The sequence below is a fragment of the Oncorhynchus clarkii genome, chromosome 8 (genome assembly GCF_045791955.1).
Source record: "Oncorhynchus clarkii lewisi isolate Uvic-CL-2024 chromosome 8, UVic_Ocla_1.0, whole genome shotgun sequence".
NCBI lineage: Eukaryota > Metazoa > Chordata > Actinopteri > Salmoniformes > Salmonidae > Oncorhynchus > Oncorhynchus clarkii.
Window position 1 is genome coordinate 27,448,895 of NC_092154.1, and position 14,944 is coordinate 27,463,838.

General features: G+C 42.9%; 1 protein-coding gene across 1 annotated transcript; it reads left to right on the forward strand.

The window, feature by feature from the left end:
- Positions 1-474: 474 nt before the first annotated feature.
- Positions 475-11,675, forward strand: LOC139415215 (very long chain fatty acid elongase 4-like). The gene is made up of 7 exons (XM_071163120.1): positions 475-715; positions 5,138-5,233; positions 5,512-5,699; positions 8,132-8,212; positions 9,373-9,544; positions 9,740-9,867; positions 10,064-11,675. The coding sequence occupies exons 2-7, from the start codon at positions 5,167-5,169 to the stop codon at positions 10,346-10,348; spliced, it is 921 nt and encodes a 306-aa protein (XP_071019221.1). The 5' UTR covers positions 475-715; positions 5,138-5,166; the 3' UTR covers positions 10,349-11,675.
- The last annotated feature ends 3,269 nt before the right edge of the window (positions 11,676-14,944 follow it).

Consider the following 14,944-nt stretch of genomic DNA (forward strand, 5'->3'; position numbering starts at 1 on the left):
AATAGCAACAAACATTTGTTGTATAAACTCTAATTTAGTCTACCCAAGTTGAAACATGAGAGCTATTAAGGAATCCCTAGGCTATGTCTGATAGAAAATGGCTCATAGCCTTGGACCTACTCTTAGAGTTAAATCCAAAGCTGAATGAACAACACTAAATTCATTGTATTTTGGACATATAGCATGACCTACTAACGAGTGTCATCGAGGCCAAAAATGCATAATTGCAACAAATGCACTTATCCAGGAGGTTTCCTCACACATCGATGCGTAACAGCAGAGAGGTACCCATTTGTCATGCGCGTTCAAAGACTCCTCTCTTTTTCCTTCCGAGTGGCTTCCGCATTCGCCTATCACTCAACGAAGCTGAATGGGGGATGTTGATAATCTCTACCATACAAAGGGGCCATCGGTCTGTCCAGTCAGTGCAGAGGTCCCTGTAGTGCAATACCCGCATGCGCAGTGCCATCAGGCTGGTCGGGTATCCAATAGATCTTAAGCGATGTGTTTCAGCAGCCAGCACGGACCTCATACATGATTTCTTTGGGATAGATTTCCGCTTGCCTTTGCATTTTTGCCAAATTTGGGGTGGATGTCTAATTGTCCTTATAGCAGTGTTGGGGATCAGCGGCTATAACGGCAGAATACGGTCATTTAAAGGCGTTGTCCATCACTTTGCACCGGATGTCAGTACACGCAACTAAATCTCGAGAAGGTATGTAGATATGTATTTTTCTCCATAATGAAATGGTTAATACAGAAATGCAGAATCGCGTGCTTGGGCTATCATTCTTTAAATAGGTTATTTTGTGAACAAATTAGTGCACAGCCTTGGAAAGTGTAGGCTTAGTCTTTTTTCTTTAGTTATGCTTTGAGGAATTGAACCGTTCGTTACCTTCTCTTGCGTTCGTTTTCTTTATGCTTATCTGCCATCCCCTTTGGCTGAATTCATATCATCATAGTTCTGTATTTTTATAAGACAATAAACTCAGACAGTGCTTAGACAATTTCATCACTTATTCACCCTTACTCTCTCCGCCTGCTCTCTCTTCCTAAGAAACCATGAACTTCTATTATGTGAGCATGCATGACAGTAGCCTACATAGACTCAGTGGAAAGGAACTTGCACGATGTTAGAATATGATGGGTGGCATATAGGAAGGGATTGGATGCAGCCTATAAAATGTGTCTATAAAGTGTTTAGAGACTATTTTGGTTTCATTTTCCCTATATGATTTGTATAAACTGTTAACCACATAATTTCCCATGTTCAGTCAACCACTCTTTGAAAATCCGCCATGCGCCATATGTGTGAGCGCAAATAAGGGTCTAGTTCATAGGGGCAAGTTATCGCTTTAAATGATGCCCCTGCGAATGTGGGTCGCTTGGCGTTTGGATTTACGTCTAAGCTCGTAGAGCAATTGGATTTAAGCCTCTTGATCGCACCGAGCAAAACCTGCTGACACACGCGCCCCGGTTCTTTGTGTGCTCTCATGCCCGTTTCCACGGGCGACCGGACCTATTTGGGTGAATTTTTTTCTCTCTCTCCCATCCTCCCATTTCCTCTTCCGTTTTGAAAACGAAACTTAACCCCCATTGTCAGTGAATGTGTGTTTTTTCAGGTTCCCCCAAACTCCCCAATAAGTTTTCACAAATTAATTAGACCTATTATGATCTATAAGCCAATAAGATGATTTTAGTGTGTGGTTTACAACATGTTATAAACTGGGTGGTTCGAGCCCTGAATGCTGATTGGCTGACGGCCGTGGTTTATCAGGCCATATACCACGGGTAAGACAAAACATGTATTTTTACAGGTCTAATTACGAAGGTAACCAGTTTATAATAGCAATAAGGCACCTGGGGGTTTGGAATATATGGCCAATATACCACGGCTAAGGGCTGTGTCAAGGCACTCCGTGTTGCGATGTGCGTAAGAACAGCCCTTAGCCGTGGTATATTGGCCATGTACCACACCTCCTCGGGCCTTATTGCTTAATTATAACACTAGGCCTCTGCATTCTAATTTGCGGGCATTGTCATGCTGAAACAGGAAAGGGCCTTCCCCAAACTGTTGCCAAGTTGGAAGCACAGAATCGTCTAGTATGTCATTGTATGCTGTAGCGTTAAGATTGTCCTTCACTGGAACTAAGGGGCCTAGCCCGAACCATGAAAAACAACCCCCGACATTATTCCTCCTCCACCAAACTTTACAGTTGCCACTATGCATTGGGACTGGTAGCGTGCTCCTGGCATCCGCCAAACTCAGATTCGTTCGTCGAACTGCCAGAGGGTGAAGAGGGATTCATCACTCCAGAGAACGCGTTTCCACTGCTCCAGAGTCCAATGGCGGCAAGCTTTCCACCACTCCAGCCGACGCTTGGCATTGCGCATGGTGATCTTAGGCTTCTGTGCGGCAGCTTGGCCATGGAAACCCATTTCATGAAGCTCCAGACGAACAGTTCTTGTGTTGACATTGCTTCCAGAGACGATTTGGAACTCGGTAGTGAGTGTTGCAACCGAGGACAGAGGATTTTTACGCACTACGCACTTCAGCACTCGCCGGTCCCGTTCTGTGAGCATGTGGCTTAGCCATTATTGCTCCTAGAAGTTTCCACTTCACAATAACAGCACTTACAGCTGACCGGGGCAGGTCTAGCAGGGCAGAAATTTGATGAACTGACTTGTTGAAAAGGTGGCATCCTTTGTGGTGTCACGTTGAAAGTCACTGAGCTCTTCAGTAAAGCCATTCTACTGCCAATGTTTGAATATGGAGATTGCATGGCTGTGTGCAGTGAGTGTGGCTGACTTAACCGAATCCACTAATTTGAAGGTGTGTCCACATACCTTTGTATACATAGTGCATCAACCCACTTGACATCAAAGAGAGCCAACCAGCTTTCTGGTAGAGAATGTAGTGATGAGTACTAAAATGTGTACTGTATGTTGTTCTCTATGGTCTTTTATACACCCATTCAAATAAGGCTTTAGTAGCACACATTTAGGGAAAGGGGGATACCTAGTCAGTTGTCCAACTGAATGTATTCAACTGAAATGTGTCTTCCGCATTTAACCCAACCCCTCTGAATCAGAGAGGTGCGGGGGGCTGCCTTAATCGACATCCGCGTCTTCGGCGCCTGGGGAACAGTGGGTTAACTGCCTTGCTCAGGGGCAGAACGACAGATTTTGACCTTGTCAGCTATTTACAAACAACTTTTAAATTAGTTTTTATACTGAACAAAAATGTAAATGCAACATGCAACATTAGGCCCTAATCTATGGATTTCACATGACTGGGAATACAGATATGCATATGTTGGTTACAGATACCTTAAAAAAATGGGCCTCACAGTGGGCCTCAGGATCTGAACATTCAATTCTCTGCTAACAGCTCTGGTGGACATTCCTGCAGTCAGCATGCCAATTGCACGCTAACTCAAAACTTGACACATCTGTGGCATTGTGTTGTGTGACAAAACTGCACATTTTAAAGTGGCCTTTTATTATCCCCAGCACAAGGTGCACCTGTGTAAGGACCATGCTATTTAATCAGCTTATTGATATGCCACACCTGTCAGATAGATGGATTATCTTGGCAAAGGAGAAATGCTCACTAACAGGGATGTAAACAAATTTCTGCAAAAAATTTGAGAGAATAACTTTTTGTCCGTATGGAACATTTCTGGGATCTTTTCTTTCAGCTCATGAAACATGAGACCAGCACTTTACATTTTGTCTTAGAACATGTGTGTGGGGGGATGGGTAACCACAAAGACCTACTCTGTCCACACTGATCAGTTGTTTAGTCCTCTTTTAGATCTGTGCAATTAGTGTGAGGCTCGAAATAAACCCTGCACTAACAGTTTAGACCAGGGAATGTTCGTACATATGGGTGATCCATGTGCTGAGTTTGGCAAACTCAGAGTTTGAATTTGATGTTAAAGGGATTCTTTGGGATTTGGGCCATTTTTATATCTCTAAGTACAGTACAAAGGAAGTTAGAGGTAGTTTGGCGAGCCAATGCTAACTAGCATTAGCTCAAAGACGGAAAGTCTATGGTATCTGCTAGCATACAGTACCAGTCATTGAGCATACGCTAGTTAACAATTGCTCTAGTGCTAGTTAGCAACTTCCTTCAAACTGCACGCAGAGAAATAAAAATGGTATCCATGAGTTCATCTGACTCTGGGGAAGTAGATAAAGGGCTTAAGTATCCCTTTAAAGTGATGTCCAGAACTTTTGTATAATTTCAGCCAGTAGTTTTCAATTTGGTGCTCACGAGCCAAAACTGGTCTCCGTTTTTTGTGTACTAGTCAGCCACTTCTGTACTACGCCATCCGTTTCATTTGTTACGTTTGGTCCTGCAAAATAATTTTATATTTATATACAGTACCAGTCAAAAGTTTGGACACACCCACTCATTCAAGGGTCTTTCTTTATTTGTACTATTATCTACATTGTAGAATAATAGTGAATACATCAAAACTATGAAATAACACATGGAATCAGGTAGTAACCAGCAAAAGTGTTAAACAAATCAAAATATATGTTTTATTTGAGATTCTTTGAAGTAGCCACCCTTTGCCTTGATGACAGCTTTTGACTGGTACTGTATATATATTTATATTTTTTATTTTATTTGTATGATATGTTACAAATACAATTCGTACAATATGTTACGAATTTGTTGTGCTTAAATAAGATCCCAGACTGCATCTTTAACTTCACCAACATTATAATAAGGTTTTCAATTATCTAAAGGGGCTTAAGACGTTCGCATGCTTCCCAGCTGAAACAGTTTGGTAGAGTTCGTGCATATATTATGACGACATTTTGTGAAGTTTTTGTTCGTTTTGGACTTCAGTGAGGGTTTTTCCGGCTTTTCGGGCACACGCATTTCTTAACCTCTTCATTGGTGATTGGTCAACACTAGGGATTCTTCAATAAAGTCTTTGTTGTCATTCAACGAGAAACGACTCATTTTCATGCACATTCTTTCATAGAAAAATACTGCACCAAAATTGCGCAACAATTATCTCTCGGGAAAAAACGGCAAAATGAATGACAGATTTCTTTAATTATCTTCGATTCATTTGGACTATTTTGAAGACTGGCTACTCTCTTTCTCTCACTGCAGCATAAGCAGGACCAAATCCAGACGCAGGCATGGAAGCTGTCACCCACTTTATGAATGACACGGTAGAGTTCTACAGATGGAGCCTTACTATAGCAGGTGAGTTAGTGCTGATTTCTCTCACATTGCAGGGACAGTCTGCTAATCTAACCACGCACACAAGCACAAACTCAGGTACACATGGTTGCTTGTGTGTGTGTGTGCAATACAATACACTATTAGAGCAATTCGGAGTACTGCAATTAAGTATATCCTCCAGACACCATTGGTGCAACATTGTGTAGTCATACATTCAGACAGGATTCAGAGTCATACTTTACATTTGTGTGTCTGTCATATGACCACTGCTGACATTAACTTTCCTGTCCCTCTCCCAGACAAGCGAGTGGAGAAATGGCCGATGATGTCGTCCCCCGCCCCCACCCTGGCCATCAGCTGCCTGTACTTGCTCTTCCTGTGGGCGGGGCCTAAGTACATGCAGAATCGCGAGCCTTTCCAGCTAAGGAAGACCCTCATAGTGTACAACTTCAGTATGGTGATACTCAACTTTTACATCGCCAAAGAGGTAACCAGCTCCATTCCTTTTACACCAAGTCAATAATGGCATGTTCCATTTCTTTTCAGGCCATTGTCTATTTGGTTCCCAGTCCCTGTCCCTTCAGTGTGTACAGATTGGAAACGGCTTCCCACTGGGCACACACTCATTGAATCAACATTGTTTCCACATAATTTCAACAAAATGACATTCAACCAATGTGGAATTGATGTCTGTGCCCAGTAGGTTGATCGGTGATAGCAATATGACCCCTGCTTTAAGTTAATCTATTGTTCAGCAAGGCTGTGCCATCACCGAATGGCTGATGTAGCATGCCATGTACCAACCCTGCCTGAATTTAATACTATACTCACATACCATACCTAGGACTGCACCTGTCAAGCATCCACTACATTAAAACAGTTGAAGTCGGAAGTTTACATACACCTTAGCCAAATACATTTAAACTCAGTTTTTCACAATTCCTGACATTTTAATCCTAGTAAAAACTCCCTGCCTTAGGTCAGTTAGGATCGCCACTTTATTTTAAGAATGTGAAATGTCAGAATAATAGTAGAGCGAATTATTTACTTCAGCTTTTATTTCTTTCATCACTTTCCCAGTGGGTCAGAAGTTTACATCAATTAGTATTTGGTAGCATTGCCTTTAAACGGTTTAACTTGGGTCAAACATTTCGGGTAGCCTTCCACAACCTTCCCACAATAAGTTGGGTGAATTTTGGCCCATTCCTCCTGACAGAGCTGGAGTAAGTGAGTCAGGGTTGTAGAACCCCTTGCTCACACACGCCTTTTCAGTTCTGCCTTCAAATTTTCTATAGGATTGAGGTCAGAGCTTTGTGATGGCCACTCTAATACCTTGACTTTTTGTCCTTAAGCCATTTTGCCACAACTTTGGAAGTATGCTTGGGGTCATTGTCCATTTGGAAGACCCATTTGCGACCAAGTTCGAACTTCCTGACTGAAATCTTGAGATGATGTCTTGAGATGCATCTATTTTGTGAAGTGCACCAGCAAAGCACACCCACAACATGATGCTGCCACCCCCGTGCTTCACGTTTGGGATGGTATTCTTTGGCTTGCAAGGCTCTACCTTTTTCATCCAAACATAACGATGGTCATTATGCCCAAACAGTTTTTTATGCCGGTTTTGGAGCAGTGGCTTCTTCCTTGCTGAGCGGCCTTTCAGGTTATGTCGATATAGGACTCGCTTTACTGTGGATATAGATACTTTTGGACCTGTTTCCTTCAGCATCTTCACAAGGTCCTTGCTGTTGTTCTGGGATTGATTTTTGATCTCTAGAAGACAGAACGCATCTCCTTCCTGAGTGCTTATGACGGCTGCGTGGTCCCATGATGTTTATACTTGCATATTATTGTTTGTACAGATGAACGTGGTACCTGCAGGCATTTGGAAATTGCTCCCAAGGATGAACCAGACTTGTGGAGGTCTACAATTTTTTTCTGAGGTCTTGGCGGATTTCTTTTGATTTTCCCATGATGTCAAGCAAAGAGGCACTGAGTTTGAAGATAGGCCTTGAAATACATCCACAGGTACACCTCCAATTGACTCAAATTACGTCAATTAGCCTATCAGAAGCTTCTAACGACATGGCATAATTTTCTGGAATTTTCCAAGCTGTTTAAAGGCACAGTCAACTTAGTGTATGTAAACTTCTGACCCACTGGAATTGTAAGACAGTGAATTATAAGTGAAATAATCTGTCTGTAAACAGTTGTTGGAAAACTTACTTGTGTCATGCATAAAGTAGATGTCCTAACAGACTTGACAAAACTATAGTTTGTTAAGAAGGCATTTGTGGAGTGGTTGAAAATTAGTTTTAATGACTCCAATCTAAGTGTATGTAAACTTCCGACTTCAAATGTATATATATAGTCCTTTTAGACCTGTAGACACAGAGGAAATAGGGTCTAGAGCACAACTCCAGTCCCCAACAGCTGCAGTGCTGCTGGTTTTCATTTCTCCCTGGCAATTGCTTCCACATCCCCGGCCCCCCCCCCAGGTGTAAATTGGTCTCTGTGGCCCTTGAGGGCTGGTGGTGTGTATCCATGGCAGAGAGCCTTTTGTTTGGCGCGCGGATCAATTAAGAAAACTCAGTTGGGGTGTTGTTACTGTTAGAGTAGTAGAATACACCATTTTAAAATTGGTTATGCGTCATCAGTTTATGTTTTATGTCAGTCACTGACCATGTCAGCTAACAACAACATTTCTCTTAGATCCTCCAAAAGGCTAGGGGCCGGCTCTGAGTACATGTGTGGGCATGAATGTCGGTATAGCGCAGACCATTGAGCCACTGCTGGCCCTCATTGGGAGTTCCGATATTTTAATATAAAGTTGCTCATTCCTGGTCTAGAGGAAAGGGACAATCTCTAACATTTTGTTCCTAATGTCGTGTCGCTAACTTTGTATCTCTGTGGCCTCAGCTCCTCCTGGGTGCAAGAGCAGCGGGGTACAGCTACCTATGTCAACCTGTCAGCTACTCCAACGACGTCAACGAAGTCAGGGTGAGCAAACATGACACCCTACACTCTTTTTCTATTAATTTTGTGAAAAGGCCAAGAGCCGGAGCTTGTCTGGTCATTCTGTTCATGAGCCAGCAAAGACTGGAATTGTTTGCCTTCTAGCCTTCTAATTTATACAGATTGGGTCTCCTGTATTTGAGGTGTAGAGTGAGGTCCAGCTTTAGCAGCATGTGGTTCTGTGTAAATCTAAGCAGCCGTACTGTAATCCTATTGTTAGGTTAAGTAGACTATCACTCTATTTGTGTGTGTGTGTGTAAGAGATAGGGAGAGGAGGAGAGGACAGAGGGGGCGTGACCTTCTGCATTAAGGGGAGGAGTTATTAGGTCTCACCACTTCTGAACCCACCCATAGCATGATGGCGTTACTGAGGGACAAGAGTGACACTCAGAGCACTGTGGCACACAGCTTCTTTCTCTCTCTCTCTCTCTTACTCTCTTTCTCTGTGTGTGTGTGTGTGTGTGTCAATTACAAAGGGATACGAGAGAGAGAGAGTATGTTGGTGGGGGTTGAGAATGGATATGGACAGGCTACTTTGTCCAGTTGTAGTCTGACATACAAGAGGTTGAGCTCTACTTACCTTTTAGGCTTGGGAACAAGCCAGCAACAAGCCTGATACAACAGCTATCCTCATGTATTAGCTCTTACTGTACCATCCCCTTAACAAAACACTTTCTCTACCAGACCACAGGCTAACCTGCCATGTCATTCACCAATGACCCCTTTCATCGTCATCACAATCCCCTATGAAAAGTGTTGACCCTAACATTGTTGACTCTGACCTTAGATTTACAGAGATGATCCAGGTGAAGTTATCTTTGATCTTGGTCAGGATCCAATTGAACCTTATTCCCAACTTCAGTGACTTCAATAGATTCAATAATTGCAATAAAATGTATTTGTGCGTGTGAGGGTGTGTCCTTGATGCATACATGTGTGGATGATGCATGATAATGAGTGTGTGTGTGAAAAGCAAGGTGGCTAGCGGTGTTATCCATAATCTCAACCCAGTGAAATCCATAAAATCCTCTTGAATCCTCTTTAAAGCGTTTCAGGAAATTGGCAATCTTCATTGTCTTTGAGTTTGAGTCCTTAAAACCAGATGGATTTGAGATAGCTCACTCCCTCCCTCTTCACGTTGGCAGATAGCGTCTGCTCTGTGGTGGTACTACATCTCTAAGGGAGTGGAGTATCTGGACACGGTGTTCTTCATCCTGAGGAGGAAGTTTAACCAGGTCAGCTTCCTCCATGTCTACCATCACTGCACCATGTTCATCCTCTGGTGGATCGGAATCAAGTGGGTCCCTGGAGGACAGTGTAAGTACCTAGGGGTACATTGTGTGTATATATATATATATATATATATATAGACATTTTCCCACCTGGATAATCTCCCCCCAGCACTGTCATACTGTTCCGACAGGGGTGATGACATACCATGCTAACATACACTCACAAGCAGCCTGACCTGTATCCCCTCTGAACTACCTTTAACCTATATCCCTCTCACAGCGTTCTTCGGAGCAGGCATAAACTCATCCATCCATGTCCTGATGTATGGGTACTATGGCCTGGCCGCTTTCGGACCCAAGATCCAGAAATTCCTCTGGTGGAAGAAATACCTGACCATCATTCAGATGGTAAGTCTCCCTGTTATTGTGGCCATAGCACAGCTGTTCAGGTAGTGTGTGATTGATCCTGAAACACGTCTTTGCATATCAAAATATATTTCATTGTTTGGAGTGTGCAGTCTGACTCATTGATTAGGGATTATGTTGAGATTATTACATTCGGATTAAGCATGTCAGTTAAACATGTGTCTTGTGTACGTCACAGATCCAGTTCCATGTGACCATCGGCCATGCAGGCTACTCCCTCTACACTGGCTGCCCTTTCCCCGCTTGGATGCAGTGGGCCCTAATTGGCTACGCCGTCACCTTCATCATCCTATTCGGCAACTTCTACTACCAGACCTACCGGCGCACCCCACACTCCGCCCCCAAGGCGGCCAAATCCGTCACCAACGGCATTTCCACAGCAACCAACGGCTACAGCAAGTTAGAGGAGGTGGAGGAGAACGGGAAGAAGCAGCAGAAAAAGGGAAGAGTGAAGAGGGAGTGAGGAGGAAGAGGAGAGGACGGAGGGAGCTTCTGTCAGACCAATAGGAGGACCGTGGGGTGAAAGGGCAGAGGAGGTAGGGGGGGGTCAGGGGTGAAAGTTCAAAAGGCAGATGGGATTCCACCACACCCCTGCCCATGCAGGATGTTTTGAGGATGTGAATTGTGACCAACTTGCTGGTGAAGGTTTGTGTGTGTGTGTGTGTGTGTGTGTGTGTGTGTGTGTGTGTGTGTGTGTGTGTGTGTGTGTGTGTGTGTGTGTGTGTGTGTGTGTGTGTGTGTGTGTGTGTGTGTGTGTGTGTGTGTCGGGGGATTGGTGAGGTTTGGGTATGGGGGGATAGGGGTGGGAGGAGGGTGTTGGTTGTCTATATAGTAGTTATTTTTTTATAAAATCGCTGCTCTTCATGTAGAGTCTGTGCTCTGTCTCTTTACTTTGGGGTCCTGGTCAAAGATAAGACCGTAAAAAGACCACAACACAACCACAGGGACTCTGACCACAGGGACTGTTTCCAACCAAAACTCCACCCATTTTGTACTTTTATTCGTTTAACTAAATGCTGATGTATTTTGTAGCATTGTAAATTAGATTCTATGAAATTTGTACCAAAGAGGGTTTATTTTGCATTTGGGCGATGAGTAAGAAAAATACTGGTGGAGCATTGTTAAGGATTAAACATGGTTTTAGGGAACAGGAGCTGTTCTCAATTCTATTTTTGTTCCTCTCTATGTGTCGCAGACACAATTGTGTCAGTACTTAAGTACTGGTCTACCTGGAACACAGACTAACTGCAAGCCCCCTCTGCCATACACACCTGCCCTAACGTACATAATATAAACAAACACACACATTCCTGGAATGTGTGTCTGTGAGAGAGATTGAGGGAATGATGTGCACATTGAATGCATCGTAGTGAATCTATAGGGGGTTTGGGTGGGTAGTCATATGTGCAAGTTGTTAGTATATCATTATGGAGTTTGGATGGGTAACATACTGTACATGCAAATAGGCTGACAAACACCTTTACTGCTAACTGAGTGTTTATCTATTTGTTTGGTTATTAAATTGGTCCTGTGCTTTGATATTGTTCTTTTTGTTGTTGTGGTGGATCTCACGGATATCCTGCGTTATATTTCTCATTTTGTGCTGTGCAATGTCGCCACGGTGCAACTGAGAAACATGTCTAACTCAAGACAACCAAAAAGGACTGAGGGGGAAAGGGATATTTCATCTCAAAGGGCTTTAAAAAAATACTATATGAATTATTTTATTTAAATAAAACACATACAGCTACTGGCTGCAGGTACAATGGAAATAAAGAGGATGCCAACGACCCTCGTCTTTCTTTACGTGTATATTAGTGTCTATGTTACTTCATGGATGTGTATCTTTCTGTTTGTATGTTTTTGTCCTTTATTTAAGACAAAAAAAACGAATACCTGATCAATCCTATACTGAACCCTAATTTCAAAACTAAACCCTAAAGCGTCAATATCCTCTTCAGCCTGATTAAAAACCCTTCTGTAACTCCAGTGGCGGTTGGCACTGTTTAAGATGAGGGAGGATGATGATTTTTTTAATGAACATGGCCTTATCTCTATTACAGCATATTGGATGACTGTCTTTCATAATCCATTCACCCAGCTCAAAATCAAATCAAATTTTATTGGTCACATACACATGGTTGGTTAGCAGATGTTAATGCGAGTGTAGCACGATGCTTGTGCTTCTAGTTCCAACAGTGCAGTAATATCTTAAAAGTAATCTAATAATTCCCCAACAACTACCAAATACACACAAATCTAAAGGGGTGAATGAGAATATGTACTGTACATATAAATATATGGGTGAGCGATGGCCAAGCGGCATAGGCAAGGTGCAATAGATGGTATACAATACAGTATATACATATGAGTAATGTAAGATATATAAATTACATTATTAAAGAGGCATTATTTTTTGTGGCATTGTTTAAAGTGGCCAGTGATTGAGTCTCAATGTAGGCAGCAGCCTCTCTGAGTTAGTGATTGCCGTTTAACAGTCTGATGGCCTTGAGATAGAAGCTGTTTTTCAGTCTCTCTGTCCCAGATTTGATGCACCTGTACTGACCTCGCCTTCTGGATGATAGCAGGGTGAACAGGCAGTGGCTCGGGTGGTTGTTGTCCTTGATGATCTTTTTGGCCTTCCTGTGACATCGGGTGCTGTAGGTGTCATGGAGGGAAGGTAGTTTGCCCCAGGTGATGTAACATCGATAGGCATAGGCTACTACGTGATGCTTGAATTTCCCCTGTACCCATCATGAGGTTGCCACAACCTAGCCTATGCATTAAAGTTTACAACGTAGGTGCATAGGTAGAGAGAATTTTGAATAATCAAGATGGCAGACAGTGACACATTCCACCTTGCACTCTCTTGCCTGCATCTTGCTGATCGAGAGTGTAATCATTAGTCAAACAGTTGCAAACGAGAATTTCTAGTGGACAAATTCAGGTATGTTTATCCCCCTTTCGTTCCGTTTGCGAAACCTTTTTCAACAGAATCGGTGCAATGAATACACCCCTGATCACACACAAAAACAGTTGACTTTCATAGCAACCACATACAAACAGCTCATTGTATATATAATTCCTTCTCACATCTATCTACGCTGTCTCCTCCTCGCACCTTTTCCCTTTGCTTGTGAACTTCAGTGCACAACACATCAGTTGTCTGTGACCAGGCGAAAAAACCTTTCCAAGCAAAACCTTCATATCATGACCACTAACCGCACACCCTACATCATTGTCACTTCATAGTCAACATAGCTACTAGAACTAGAGTGTTAGTAAACCCGCTACAATCATGCAGTACATGTACAGTCTGGAGCAAGCAGTTTAGCAGTTCCACCAGCGGGCCTTGGTGGCAATAACTTAATAAAACTAAAAGCTTGCCTTGAATTGGAAGAGTTCCAGTGTTGGATAGCCATAGCCAGCTAGCTAACATAGCATCCCTCTCTGTTTGAGCTGGATGTTTGTGTAGGCTAAACTAGCTAGCTGCATTCAATGCTAGCTAAGGAAGTGAAAGTGAAAAATATATATTCTATGAAATATAGCTAGCTCTCTCTCTCTTTGTTCTCCTTTATTTTGGTAGAAATTAATTTGTTCAAAACTGTTCAACTATTGTCTTTCTCTCTCTTTGAGTCAACTACTCACCATATTTTATGATCTGCAGTGCTAGCTAGCTGTAGCTTATGCTTTCAGTACTAAATTCATTCTCTGATCCTTTGATTGGGTGGACAACATGTCAGTTCGTTCACCAAGAGCTCTGATATGTTGGAGGACGTCCTCTGGAAGTTGTCATAATTACTGTGAAAGTCTATGGAAGGAGGTGAGCATAATGGGCCTCTTAGGTTTTGTATTGAAGTTAATGTACCCAGAGGAGGACAGAAGCTAACTGTCTCCCGGCCACACCATGGTGCTACCCTACAGAAAGCTGCTGAGGCTACTGTAGACCTTCATTGCAAAACAGTGTGTTTTAATCAATTATTTGGTGACGAGAATATGTTTAGTATAGGTTTATTGAAAAAGGATAACTTTTTAATTGTTTGACTAATTCTATTTACGGGTCTACCCCCATCTCAGAAACCCTCTCTCCATCCCCCCTCCACCCAGAAGCCTTTAGAATTATCATTCTCAAAGTTTCCAAAGGTCTGTAAATCTCTGGCTCTGATGAGCAGGATTCCTCCACCTCTTCTCTCCTCTCCCGGCCCACCCTACCCCCCTCTCCCTCTGTCCCCTGGGTCAAGCAAATTCCTATGAATGACAGAGGTAGAGCGAGAGAGAGAGGCCTGTGTCTCTGGGGCTTGGCCAGACAGCTCTGCCCTAATCTGAGGGGGGGTAAATTGGCTTTAGCTGTAAAAGAGCTTATGCCTACGTCACAAAGTGAGTTAACCCAGGAATTCAGGTCACTGTGGAAAAGAGGAGCCTTCTGTAATCTTCCTTTGGGACGTTGACACTCACACATATGTGCATACATCAAATCAAATTGTATTGGTCACTTACACATATTTAGCAGATGTCATTGCGTGTGTAGCGAATTGCTTGTGTTCCTACAGTCCAGTAGTGTCTAACAAATGACAACAATACACACAATTCTAAAAGTAAAAGAATGGAATTAAGAAATACTGGAATGCATATACTATATACACACAGAGAGTTCACACACTGTCTCTTACACACAATGCATAGACACATATACAACATTCACACATGTTAACACACACACAAAACTGCACATATGCAACACATACACATACTAGTCAGCTTCTGTGCCATACGTTAACAGATACATGGAGAGGATTTTCACAAGACCTCTAGTGACATCAGTGCTGACTCAATTTCCAGCCTCACTCCTATTGCTGTCACCGCCTTCCTCCTCATCTGCCTCTCTTTCTTCAACACCTTTTTTCTGTTCCCCCTCCACTATCACCCTTCCTCCTATGGGAAGAAGAGGGATCTACACCAGCCGAGCTCTAAGAGGATTGCAGTAGGCCTTCCATCAGGGTCACTTAACACAGGTCACCATAACCTGTACTGCACTTGTGCTCTTAGCACTGCTCTGAAC